The 13,700-nt window shown below is 42.4% G+C and overlaps 1 protein-coding gene and 1 non-coding gene across 17 annotated transcripts in view; both read right to left on the bottom strand.

Annotated features, from left to right (window-relative positions):
• The window catches only part of PUM1 (pumilio RNA binding family member 1), a 76,360-nt gene that overhangs the window by 24,867 nt on the left and 37,793 nt on the right, over positions 1–13,700 (bottom strand). For 7 of the 16 annotated variants that reach the window (XM_075774128.1, XM_075774130.1, XM_075774129.1 and 4 more), the window contains 3 exons: positions 9,196–9,289; positions 7,704–7,820; positions 1,701–1,852 (listed from right to left, as the gene is read on the bottom strand). In XM_075774128.1, coding sequence (XP_075630243.1) covers positions 1,701–1,852; positions 7,704–7,820; positions 9,196–9,289 — 363 coding nt within the window. The remainder of the gene's footprint in view (positions 1–1,700; positions 1,853–7,703; positions 7,821–9,195; positions 9,290–13,700) is intronic. The other 9 variants (XM_075774132.1, XM_075774133.1, XM_075774135.1 and 6 more) reach the window with 2 other exon arrangements.
• On the bottom strand, positions 4,130–4,213 carry LOC142604876 (small nucleolar RNA SNORD103/SNORD85). The gene has a single exon (XR_012838715.1). It is a non-coding gene; the product is annotated as a small nucleolar RNA SNORD103/SNORD85 (small nucleolar RNA).

Raw genomic sequence — 13,700 nt, 5'->3', positions numbered from 1 at the left:
AGAGTTGTCGGTGTGAAACAGCACTGCTTTTATTCTCCAAAAAGGTCTTCTAGTGCTACCAAACACTGGGTTTTGTTTTAGTTTTCAAAGCAGAAGCTAATAAACTCAACTGCTAATTGCTATCTTCTATAATTGCTCTCTAACCCAGGAGGACCAGAAAGGAAGGCTTGGTGTTACTACAAGAAAGGAGTAAGAGTACAAGAAAGGGCCCTTCCCAGGTCTGAAAGAAGTGGCACATGTCCAACCATGTGTCCAAGGGGAACAAGAACCGAACCAAGGATGGTGGGACGCCTCTCACCCTTCTAGCGTTTAACTTAATTACATGGGTTTAGCAACCATGTTTCATCTTGAAGTTTGGAATTTTTTTTAAAAATGCTGATTTAAATAGCAAGCTAGCAATCTGCACTCCCATACAACTTTGTAAAATGTTTAGGGTGGCTTTTTGTTATCGTAAAGGAAGAAAATTATTGTTCCCTATTATTTCTCATACCAGCCTCTTAGTTTCCACCTTCTGCTCCCGCAGTTCCTTGATTCACATTTGTGTTGTCTGCATCAGAGGTACAACTATGATTAAATACCAGACCTTTAAAATGCTTATTTTACTTAACTGAAGTTAGGAAAATTAACCTAGTTTAATTCCAAATATAGAGAAAGAAAAAAAGAAAGAAAAAAAACTAAACAAGAAATTACACAGTAATTCATCACAAAAATGCACAATTTTCAACAGAAGAAAAAGTACAGGCTATATAATACAACGTCACTGCCAAGGGATTAAGATGGAAGAGGTGGATGGTGCAAACCCCATCAAGCACACATCATTTACAAAGTATGTAAGGAAAAAGTTCCCCTTATCAGCCCCAGTGTGACCTCTTTGTTGTTTTTTTTAAAAAAACAAATACCATTTAAACAACAGATACCTGTCTCAATATTTATCTCTAACACACTTAAGGGGGTAAGAGCAGATCATATGAAAACCCCTCACTAACTTCATTCATTTTGTCCCTTTAGGTGTCAAATTCTCCAAATTTTTGTGTAGACTACAGCAAAACAGCTGCACAGTTTGCCTTATAAAAACAGCAAATTCAGTGTTTTCTTTTCGCACTCATCTTTTGTCTCCAAGTCCTCACATGGACACCAAATCAATTCATTCTGTTGTTACTTTGACCCTTGTAAAACCGATCTTCATCAAACAAACGAACGAACAAAAAAGCATCCTATCCCGGACACCACCCTGAAGATGAGAACATACCACTTATTGACATTTAGTATTTGACACACATCTTCAGAGTCTCCACATCCTTCACACTGCAGCGATGGGCATGCAAACAGATTGCAAGATGGCAAGATGCTGACTTCCAACGCCAACAGCGTGTGTTTGGTACTGCATCGCTCAGCACGGCCCACAAACTGATCAGATTATTTGTTTTCCAAAGCATTAACATGCAATAATTCACCACTCCAAACATACACACCCTTCACATGCAAGACGCGTAAATGACAGAAGAGAACGTATAGATGGTTCCCTCTCTCCCTTTTTTTTTTTTTCTTTTTTTTTTTAAGAAGCCAAATGCTCTTCTCCTCACTTAAAACTGAGGGTCAGGAGTGGTCATTGAAGAAAAATAAAATAAAAAATTTGGGATTCTTCGAAGCTGCTGTATTCCTTGCAAACAACCTGACGTGCACAGCATCCTAGCCCATACCTGCTGTTGGCCCTGCTGGGTTTGCTGAGTGGTCTGCTGATTTGCCGAATTGGTGGCGGCAGCGGCGGCGGCAGCTTGCTGCTGGAAGAGACTGGCAGGATAAACTCCCCAGGGCGTAACTCCATAGTACTGGTGAGGGACAACCGCTGGACCTGAAACGCGAAGGGAATCAGTGAACTTCTGTAGCGTTGACGAGCGTTATGCAGCAAACGGTCAAAAACACTTGCTCGTCATATTTGGTTTAACAAATCCTATTTCAAGGTGATCTGCTTTAAATCCTTTGTAAATAAGGAGGGATACTGGCATTTGTATTATTCATTTTTAAAAAGCTTAGGAGTCAGGCCTGAAATTTCATCTTTACTTGCTTTTACCTTATTGGATGAAGTCAAATTCTGCTACCAGCAATCCTGTTGACATTCCATGTTTTTATTATTGTGCCCTAATTTTACAGTGAAGGACCAAAACTTTATCTCTAACCAAAAGAGAAGGAAACTTGTTTAAGCAGAGATATACAAGCCCCTTCTAATCTCAGCTGACATTCACAGCTCAATGCCATCTATCATTTAGCTCCTCAAGAAATTAAAAAAAAAACAAACCTCTTTGCATCTGGATAGCATCAATTCTCAAGTGTTTAAAATGTTATTTTCCTAGCCATTCAATCCTACTTTGCAAACCACAAAGAGGCTGTACCATCCTGTATCTTATCACATTCCCTCCTCCTCCAACTTAAGAGGCTTAAAAAAAAGAAAATCAATCTTGGAGAACACCAGAAAAAAGCATAACTTTTGAAGATTCATTGTGTTTTATCAAGTCTCAGGGTTGCACACTTAATATGCAATAGCAGAATGGCAGCCTATATCCTTAAATAATTCCAGTTGGCATAACGCTGAGGAAGCAGTGAGTACTCTGCGCTGAACGGTGGAGTCCCTCCCACCAAATAACACGTATGTGAATTCAATTATGTTTTTTAATATGTCTGTTCTGTATCTTTTGGAAAGGTCAGCAGAAAAGTAGAAGTATGTCCTTGGCTTTTCAAATCCATCACCTATCCCACGGGTTCCTTCCCCACAGTAGGAGTAACTTACGGCATGCTGGCCTTTTTAAGGTAGAGGGCCACAGTCTTATTTGACACCATAGAATAAACAAGTCTTTAGTGAATTTGAACCACACACTTGTTCTTATATGGAGTAAAACGAGCTTCTATTTTAAGAGAGATGGTTAGCATTTGAGTTCTAAGCAAGTCATTTCAGCGTGGCTGTTCGTTACGTCTGAGAGTAAGAGCCTGCAAGGAGAACAAGTGTAACACACACAAAGAGTGTAAGCGTTTGCCCCAAGGGACTTAAAAACGATCCCCCAAAAGTGAGGGATGACAGTGAAAAGGGAGGTACAAAAAGACACTGCTGAGCATAAGCTTGGGTATGACAGAGGGGGAAATATCCGGGAAGTCCTTTTTTCTTTTGGTTTTGTTTTTTATACAGTAACATGTGTTTGTCTCAAATCAACTCCTGCGTAATGCAAAAGCAATCCTCAGGGCAACAGTCTGGATCTCAGCCGGGATCAGCCACTGCTCCTGCAATCAATACTGCCGAGATTCAGCAACACTTCAAGACATTCATTTCGTATTTAATGTCAAATATTAAATTCATATTTCAAAAGTGTAATAGTTACTCTCCTTTTATAATTTTCAACTACTGTACTTCTCCAAATTTCAGATTTTGTGGTGTCGTTAACACACGTGCCCAGCTCTCTGTAGAGCAGGGAGATGTTACAAGTAGCCTGTTGTCTTGAACACGTGTTGTCAGCAATACATGCTGACCAGTCGGATTTGTATCACACTAAAGCTCTGACACGAAATCCACGCTTGCTGGATTTACTGTGTACCAGCAGTCAGAGAACGTGACTTCTCTGTCTTACTCAGATGTGCCTTGGAGCAGCAACCCCTCGTTTCTTACCTTCCAACCTGGAAATTCATGAGCAGTGGCAGCTGAAATTAAAAAACCTGCAGACAATGAGTCAGTCCCACAACGGTACCGCCTGTCTCGACCTAAGCAGTTACAGACACAGAGCTGTTCGGCAGCTTAGAACCTGTTTATACTCAGTCAATGCAGATCAGTCGGCAGCTGCTCGGGTGCTTCTGCACTCAACAGGAAAATAGTTACAACTGCTCTGTTTTATGCAAGTAATTAGCCTGCGTTCGCCCTTAGGCTACCAGGAAGTTGCTGCAATACCCTTTATCTGGGAAAATGTGGGCATCTCTCTGGGCTATTTTAATCTCGGTTCTAATTATCAAACAAGCATAGTCTAGATGGGATTTTTTTTCCTAGTTAGAGGTTGCTCATCAGATCTGCAAAAGCCTTAGGTGTTTAAAAGAAGAAGAGACACAAAGTCTTTGAAGTTTGCAGGCAAGTTGGGCTTAAAAGAGCTGCAAGTCTGGCTCAGCTCATTTGAGCACATGGTGAGGCTCATTATTGAACAGTGTTCTCAGTGAGGGCAAGTGTGTCATCATTGCCAGACATACAAACACGCAGAGCGTTTCTTTACTTCAGGAGATATTGCACCTGCTTTTACACTTATTAAAGATACACATACATGAGAAAATAAAAGCCGTTCTAGTGCCTTTGAAATCAAATATTCCCACTAGTGCGTCTCACACATTGGCCACGGACACCCACAAATATTCCTTTCAAGAAACATTAGCAAAACCATCTGTAAGTGTGTTCATAACACAAATTTTTGCTTTTAATCTCAGCCTTCACACTCAAATCTCCGCAAGCAGAAGCCATACCTGCTCTCTGCAGGAACTGCCAGCCCCCTCTTGCCAAGGACTTAGCGACTGTCAGGTTAAACAGCCTCACGAACCTTGCGCCTGAAAATGCAAGGCTGCAAACAGCAACTTTATCACATACTACCAATCTGTGAGCTGATCACGTTGTAATTACTGGTACAGCAACCACAGATATCCCCAAAGCGGTGTCTTTCTAGGGATGGGGGTGAGACACAGCTGAACTCGGATGGCTCCGGTGCAGCCCCATGCAAACCCTGCCGCACAGCGCCTGGGGCCAGCACGGATCCAGAAGAGGAGAGGCACCCTTGCACGACACCGTGCCCAAGGCAGCCAGGGAAGATCCAGCTGCGTGTGCTCCCCCGAGCCCCGGTGCCAGGCGGTGTGTGCATGCACCCATACCCCTCCAGCTCTGGGCTGGCTCTGCACGGGACGCCGGGCAGCACCAAGTGACGGAGGCTGCTAAGAAACCCAAGCCTGAGATGCACAGCGCAGACACATCCAAAGCGACTCTACCTTCAGGCTGGGAGCACTGTGTTTTTCCTGTATGCAGATTATTCCAGCATCCACTTCTCTACAAAGAACAGAAACACTTTTCTACCGGTTACACACCACCTTCAGAGGGAATCAACATTTCCCAACTTGTCTTACAAAAGGCAAGATTTCTTTTTTTTTTTTTTGAGTGACAACCTTCTCAAATGATAGAAGGTAATTTCACAACACTTTTTAAAGACAGCAGTATCTTCTCCACAGTTTAAACTCACAAGTGATTTTTTTCTTGAGTCTAGGAAGCCCTTCCCTCTGCATTCAAATTTGTTCTTTAAAATGCTACTATCATTGGGAAGAAAAGGGTATTATCACAGAGCTGACAGTCTTACAATCACGAAAAAGCTGCCGTAACAGCAGAATCTTAATTGGCAGAATTATCTCTGCCATAAAACACACAAAAGTTTCCCCTCCGCTCTAAGAGTCACTGTGAGCAATAAACTACCAACAACTCTCAACTCATTTCTTCCATCTCATAAACTTCTCCAAGTCCTCCCAATTTAACACCCCCATACACATTACGGAAGCCTTCTGACTTTATACATAACGCTATAAACATGTGAATTGCCCCACGCCCCGTCAGTGCTGCACTCAGGTATTACAGACAGAAGGCTTTCAAAACTGCTCAAGTCTAGACAGAAAAGGTGCTTTTCCTAAAACAAATATCCACAAGGAGTGAAGTTTGTTATCTTGCCAGTTCTGGCTGTTACGGTCCAAAGCCCAGTGAAGTAACTCGTATTTCTCAGTGGTGTTAACACTACACATACATTGCAGTGCATTACACGTTCTTTTGTTTTGCTTTCAAAGTTTAAAAATTATTCAAGTAGAGATCCTGATGCCAAGTTTTGGGATGCTTTAGGTATCCCAGGGTATGTTATTTCCCAGCTAAAATTTATAAGGCCCCAATCAGATATTCAGGCAGCAGCAGCTTCAATACTGCTGAGAAAAGGCGGGGGGGGAGGAAGTTGTTGAAAACACACTTACTGTTTCCTAGAAATCTGGCAGCAGTTACATGTAGTCTTTCTATGAAATCAAGATGCTGACCTCCTGCTCCACTCAAATTCAGTGTTACTGAAGAACAAGCACCAGCTGTAGAAGCACTGAGGTGATGCAAAAAGGCCAACCAGAATCCTCTTTTTATAGCACTCATTTACAAAGCACCTCTTCTGCCTGTAACTGGAATTGCTAGTGTTCTGGCACCTCTTCCCCGTTAAGTCCTGACTGAAGCCTCCTACTTAGATTTGCCACCAAGAGTTCAGGTCAATCATTCACCGCCACACATTCATCATCACATGATAGTTTATCGACTCCTGGACTATTAGAAATATCCTTGTACCCTAGCTCTGGGCTTTCTTCCATTTAATCACAGCATCATTTCTTTGCCAACGACATGTTGTTAACTAAACTTAATCTTGCATTGTTATTAGGCAATCGGCATACAAAATTCACAAAAAGTCCAAAGCCCATCTTCAAATGACAATCTCAATTCTTTACATACTTCCATACAATCCCCTAAAACCACCATCCAACTGGGTAACAATTGCTGAAATCCCATTTCAGAGCTTGACCTGATACTGGCCTCAAAGCTTAAAAGCTAAGGAGCGGTTATGTAAGAGCAGTTAAATACACCAAAAAGTCACATACCAAACCCCAACGCTGTCTGGCAGAGCGCTATATTCACGTCCAACCAACGTTTAATGGGTTTGATTTGGCACAAGCTATCCCATAGCGGAAGAGATTTGCAGTGAGTATATAAGTTTAAGTGGAGTGTGGGAACAGCATGCAGGCTCCACTAAAAATCATCCTTACTCTGAACTAAGCAGGTTTTATTTAAAATGTAGAAGGCGGCTTCCTCTCCTGGTGGCTCACGGAAAGAAAAGCATGGTTATAAAAATGTTTTTTCCGAAAGTACATTCTTCTTTTGTCCTCTAGGCTTAGGCAAGAACTTTATGGCATACACAGCAAAAGTTCAACATACAATGTGTTCTTCACACTGCCTGATAAGCTGTTTTACCGAGCTGTCATCTCAAGATACAACAATTTTGGCTATGACAGTTGGCAAGGATTTGGGAACTGGTGCATGAACGTTTGGGAGAAAGATCTTGCAGGAAGACAAGAGCCACCATCTTTGCCTGCCATCTGGAAAACTGCATATTCATAGCGTAAGCCTCATAGCAGACACGGGATGTTTTTACCTAGAGAACCTAAAAAGCATAAATTCTTAACAGACTCAAGCAAAAGGACATGATATCATTTGCAGGATGCACTACAGTACATCAAGCTAAACAGCAACTTTCCTGGCAGGAAAGCACATCTCCCATCTTTCTAGGATTTAATAAGTATATTTTCAAAGGTATCTCTCACTACTGCCAGTTACCAAAACACCCCAAAACATGTAGCAACATTTATGTCTGCGAGTGTTTCATTTCAGATTTGCTCTGGTTGTTTATCCTCAACAGAGAGAGAGCCCATAGCAAGTGTTACACAAGAATTATCACCTTTAATCTACAGAAAATAGAGTTTCCAAGACAAATTCTGTTTCAAGTCACTGCTCTACGATTATCTCTCCACAGAAATGTCAATGTACTAACATTTCATTTCCAAAATCACAGATTCAGGAGCGGTTTTGGTACAGAAAGTGGTCGCGAATACGCAGACAACTGGAGGTATCTCACCTAATGTCGCAGCTGCTGCAAGTCCGGCTGCGTACGGATCTGTTCCCGGTGGAGCGGCGCTGATGATGTACGGATTGGGGACAAAGGCAGCAGGAGCTAAACCTGCTGAAAACATACCTGTCAGTAAAAACAAACTTAACTAGAACTGAAGCCCTACCAAAATACCTCTGGCTACCTGGCTGGCGAACACAAAAGCTCAGGTTCTTTCAGTATTTTCAAGCTCTTTAGAGGTTGTATTCCACAGGGAGGGAGCAACCACTGCATCTCCCAGAGCCTTAACTGAACAACCTGCAGTGGATATAATTTACATAGAAGAAACTTCATTCCAAGGATGCAAGGCCCCATAACGGTTGGACTCGATGATCTTAAAGGTCTTTTCCAACCCAAACGATTCTACAATGAGGAAAGCTGAAGCGGTAAAACAGTCTGTAGACGATCCCCATACGTGCCAGGTATCTCTGCAGCGCCGACATCCCCTGTTTAGTGACTATAAACACCAGCTAGATATGAACATTATCCAATTGCTTGTTACTGTTCTGTATTTTCTACAGCAAGCTAATCAAGAACCAATTTACCCTACTTTCTGAGTTCCATGCCCACTACACAATACCAGCACTTCAATTAATTAGTTTGGAAGGAGCTCAGAACTGTACAGGCACCATCGCAGGGCACTACCACTGCTGTGTAGGCATTACCTCTGCAAGGAAACAGTTTAATCATTAGAGAAATTACCGGTGGGCGGGAGAGGGGCGTGGAGAGGAGGTGAAGGTGAAGGGGAGGAACTTAAAAAGCTAAATAATTTTAATTCAGGTCTATTGCTGAACCCCAATAAGCACTCAAGTGCACTGCACAGAGCTGGGAGAGTCCCAGCACGTTTGTGTTGGGCTTTCGGGTAGGAAGAACTACCACTTAAACTGCGCTAAAAAGTGTAAGCCTAAAACAGTTTAACTCCAATCATCCATGAGTAGCCCTTCTACAGTTGTCCTGATTTTCTATGCACAGGATTAAGTGCTTTCTTCCCAGTTAATCTATATTGTTTTAATAATACGAATCATGTGTCTGCATAAATTACATCTTTAAATTAAAGTCAGACCCCAGGCAGCTGAACCACAGGAAGGACATTCAGGTGTATATTGAATTGTGCATTTTTCCCTCACTTCACTGTGCCGTTTACCCCAATTCGTGCCTCACTTGGAACGAGCAAGTACTTCAAAACGCTCTCATTACTGAACAGCACTCTCAGCAAGGGTGAGAGTGTCATTCCTGACAGCCATGAACGCTCTAGAGCTTTTAAAGTGTGCAAGAGATACCTCCAGAATTTTTCAAGTAAATCTCCAAACAACATACTTCTGCTTGCGTGTCAGTTACCAGTTATAAAAACATAGTTAGCATTCTCCAATCCTACAGATCTTTTTTTCCTGCTATTTTCCCAACATATTCCGAGGGCTAACAGAAGTCCAGTAAAATGTAATGTATTAAATACAAGACTTACCTATGTGAGGCTGATGGGCAGCTGCCAACGCGTACTGCTGCTGCTGCGCTGCTGTTAGCTGTTGAACAGCAAGTGCATTCGGTCTTTGGAACAACTAAAGGGACAAAAAGCACAAATATGGTCCTTTACTCATGCACAAAAAGCATTCTCTTACTTCCTTTTAAAGCAATGGCTTTACACTAGATTTATTTTCACAACTACAGACACTCCTCTTTAAATGGAAAGATTTCAAATGGAATTGGAAAAAAAAACCCAAACAAGGCCCTTTGAAATCAATTGCCCGTGATAATGCACCTGAAAAAAAAATAAATGTATTCTGAAGTACAGCACAACCACAGCCAGGGTTTTCCCTGCTATTCTCTGCACAATGCCTGAAAGGCATTTGTTTTCCCCCAACTCCTCCTCCAACACACAGCCCCTAACTGCAGCCTGTGGATCATCAGCAGCTGCCTCGAATGCTTCCAGATCTCCATCACTGAGCGCAGTGAAATCGCAGTTCCACCGGCGGGCAACCCACGCGACTCCAAGATGGTCTGAAGTGGCAAGCTGGACGGCAGGCAGGCTGCAGAGCGAGGTGTGCAGAGATGATGCTCTTGAGATGGCTTCGGGGCTGGCCAAAGAGCCATCAGCTGGGACGCCAGCCTTGGGAGCTCATGGAAATGCCTCCTCTACCTGCTAGGTTTCCATCTCCAGCATCTCCTACGCGAATCCAGACAAGGGGTGTAAGTTCTTCTTTGACCACAGAGATCAGACCCAGGGAATTTTTGGTTAAGTCATCCAAAGCGTATACAAGTTTGCCAGCTTACAGCTCACTACAATCTTAGACAGCAATGGGCAATGTCATTGAGAACAGTCATTCTCAACAAGAAAAAATAAAATAAAATAAAGGATTTCATTAGTCTTTTGAGAAAAAGCATTTTTGCTCGAGGGTTGGGGTTTTTTAGTAAGGACCTGGGTGAATGGAAAACTTACTTCCCCAGCACGTTCCTATGCCTCTACCTGAACGAAACCCTCCCTGAACCAATCCATCGGCATTAGACCATTGCTCAGCTCCAGTTAAAACATTTAGGAATACACAAGCTGAATAGCCACTCTGAAACTATCCAGAAACAACGTTTATCCCCACTTCCAAAAGTGATAATTTCTGAGGTGTGAACAACTTCACAAACCGCTGTGATAAAGGTTTTCTCTCTTCAGTCACTTGGAAAAAAAAAAAAAAAAAAAGGCCTAAATGCTATACAATTTTCACACCTATTATCTCTGCCCTCTTTTCAGACAAGACAAGTGAGCTACTTCAGCTGTCAGAAGCAGCAATAATAATTCTGCCCAAATTTTTGGCAGAAACTTGCAACCATCAAGAAGAAGCACGGAATCATTTAGAAAATTAGGGGGGTTTTAATAGGCAAAAATTGGAGTTGGTTCTGCTGAGAGCAGGATGAGCAATTGCGCTGTTTAGGCAGAAAATGTGAAAAAAGATGAGCGATAGTCTACCTCTATTTTCTTCTCTTCTTGCAAGTTCAGAAGGAGGAAACAAAACGTGTAAGAGATCAATATCAGATTTAAGATGCAGAAACTCAGTACTCAGGGGATCCAGAATTGATCTTCTGTGTGCCAAACCCTAGTCACCACTGGTTTTCCCAAAGATTGCTTACCCCATCGATGATGGGGCCTCTCCGTTTATCCCGGGAATGTTGTAATGCTGCTTATGGAGAAACACATCAAATCCTTAGGTACTGTATTACCTCCCTGGGCCTAACTTCAGGAGGGCCATAAAGCATTCCTAGCAGTCTTTACGTAAAATACACCTTTTTTTTTCTCTTTTCTTTTTTTAAACATGTCATTCAACAATACTTCATGCTTACACAAAGCTGAGTGCTTCTAAGGGGTGTAATCTCTGTTACTATACCATCTGTCATTAGTGGCTGGATCAAACACTTTACTGACATCTTTTAGTTTGGTTTTTTTTTTAAAAAAAACGCAGCAAGATTGTGGACAATGTGACCTACAGAAAACGGAATGAGGGACACTGGCTCTGTAGGAGTCTCCAGCAACATCTCGTTCACTGATCAACATCAGCAGATATAGAAAAAAAATAAGCCACCCACCCATATATACACATATCCCCTAAACTGCCTCACTACTAGGTGTAGATACACCTACAACAGCCATCCTTGGGTTTGTGGTCTACTTTTGTATTGAGTTCAGCAATCCAATATTTTAGCTTTCTACAGCTGCAAACACCTCACCAAAACCTTTCATTTTCATACTCTTTTGCATCCCTGGGATCTGTTTTTCCAGTCCACTAATGTGTATTCTGCTGAGGTGAACAGCGGAGGAAATGGCTAGATTATTAGTTGCCTGTCTTAAGGGCAAAAAAGCACTTATCTTCGCTGAAAAATACTTTTTCTTGTGCTCAGTTTACATGTGTGATGACTTCCACACATCCCAAACGCATCTCAATGATCCATTTTTACATTAGAAGGACTAGGGGGAAAAAAAAAAAATCTCCACAATATTCAAGCATCAATATTTCACCTGCTGCTGTTGTATTTTTTTTGTTGTCTGCTTGCTCTCTCCCCTTCTTGTGAGCACAGCTGATGACTGCTAAATTTGACTTTCAGACACACACTACCTTTGTGCATTTTTCTTTTGCTGAAATCAAGCCATAGTATCCAAACCACTCTGCAAATGGCTGTTGTTAGAGTCTTCCTAAAGACTCAAAGGGGGAGACTGAGAAGATGCTCCTTTACTTAAAATTACTGGTATCACAGAAGGGAGGAATAAAGAACAGAGTGGCCAGGCAGTGTCCTTTCATCTGCTCAAGAAAATCACCGAGTATGTCTGCATCCTCACGTCAGAGAGACCTGAAGACTTAGCTCCAACTTAGTGATGCTTACTTCCTCGGACTATGCTCTTGAGCTTCTTTAAAACCACATGCAGACGTTCTGCATTCGCAGTGTCGCAAGCGTTGAGGAAGGGCTGGATTCCTTCCGCCTGCAGCAGACCTCGTCTCGAATCTTTAGCTTCTCTTCCAAAGAAAGGTCAGATAAATGTTGGTATCTAAGCTGTGCACTCGAGCAGTGATTCAAATTAGCGACCTCTCCCTCTGCCTGCTTTAAATCACAGTTTCTGCAAGCCTGCAAACCCAGACTCAACTTACCCAGAGGAAACTCAGTGTGAGCAGCTAAAATTTTCTGCAGCTGCAGATTTCATACTGCCTGTAGCATACACAAGGAAGCAAAGCCAACAAAAACGATCACAATTTCAGGCTTTACTTAGCCAGATAAGCCCCTACACCACGTGAGCTCTGGGAATCGTCAACTCTACGTATTTAGGAAGCGTTATTAAAGCCTCAATGCACTGACTCCATCTGCTGACAGCAAAGACCTATATTCCAAAAAACAAAGAGCAAAAACTCCAGTTATAGCTTTTTGTCATCTTATGTGGAACCCCACTGGATATGAAAATTATGTTAAACTATGTATGTGTATTAAATTGTGGTCTCCAGTAAGTGGAAAGAGGAAAGGAAATCTCTTTAACAGGAATATTAACTGTAATTTACACAGTGAGGCTGGAGTTATAAAAATGTATGCATGGAACATCGTGGCTTATTAGAAATCATGCTCAGAGTGAAAACCTACAAACAACTGACATAGTTTCCGAGAAGTTTAGTAGGATCGCCCGACATTTCAAAAAGCGAGGCAATTTCCCTCTCACACGTGTATACAAATGAACTCCCCGCCACGCTGTAAATGATGCTTCATCGAGGGAATTCCAAGAAACTGGAACATCACAGTCTGTATGATACAGTTATGGGAACACTGCAAGATTAGTTTTCTGTAAACCAGTTTCTTCTGCAATATAAACATCTGACATCTCTAATCAGATTACACGTGGTTAAGACCTTCCCTTCTTAATATTGCTTTTAGCTGTACTTGCTTGTAATCTCTTCAAAGTATATGACGCTTCCCAACGGACCGAGAAAGACACTTTTACAGACAAGATCCTTTTGTTCAGGACACAGTTCCTTCTGACAGCCGAGTGGAAAAGACTATTCTGCCAAAAGACAGACTTCTTTCACACAGGCTGTAACTGGCAGACCAGCGAGGACCAAGAAACACTGGCTGATGGCTATCGTATCTTAAGAAAATGGGTACAACTCTGAGCCAAGATACATTGCATTTACACCAATGTGCACCGAGAGGCCGCGTTTGGCAGAAGAGCGAATCCTTATCTTTAACACGGCACTTAACGCTTGCACAAGCCTGTCGTTTGCGTTTACTGTAGGTGTAAGTAGCTATTACAACAAAACTGAAACTGTAAAATAACAGTCCTTACTAAAGCCTGGCCTGTTTATTCTGGGCCTGGCTTGGGGAGAGCGAAGCATGCCAGAGCGACTGGGTGGGCGCACCGCCGGCACCTCTGCTCCCCACCAGAACTCACGGTTCGGAGACACGAGAGAGAACTAACAGCTTCGCAGGCATCCCAGCAGAAAGTTTTAAGTG

This window comes from Balearica regulorum, chromosome 22 (genome assembly GCF_011004875.1).
Source record: "Balearica regulorum gibbericeps isolate bBalReg1 chromosome 22, bBalReg1.pri, whole genome shotgun sequence".
NCBI classification, from domain to species: domain Eukaryota; kingdom Metazoa; phylum Chordata; class Aves; order Gruiformes; family Gruidae; genus Balearica; species Balearica regulorum.
Note: the sequence above shows the minus strand (reverse complement) of the source record. Positions and strands in the feature narration are given on the sequence as shown.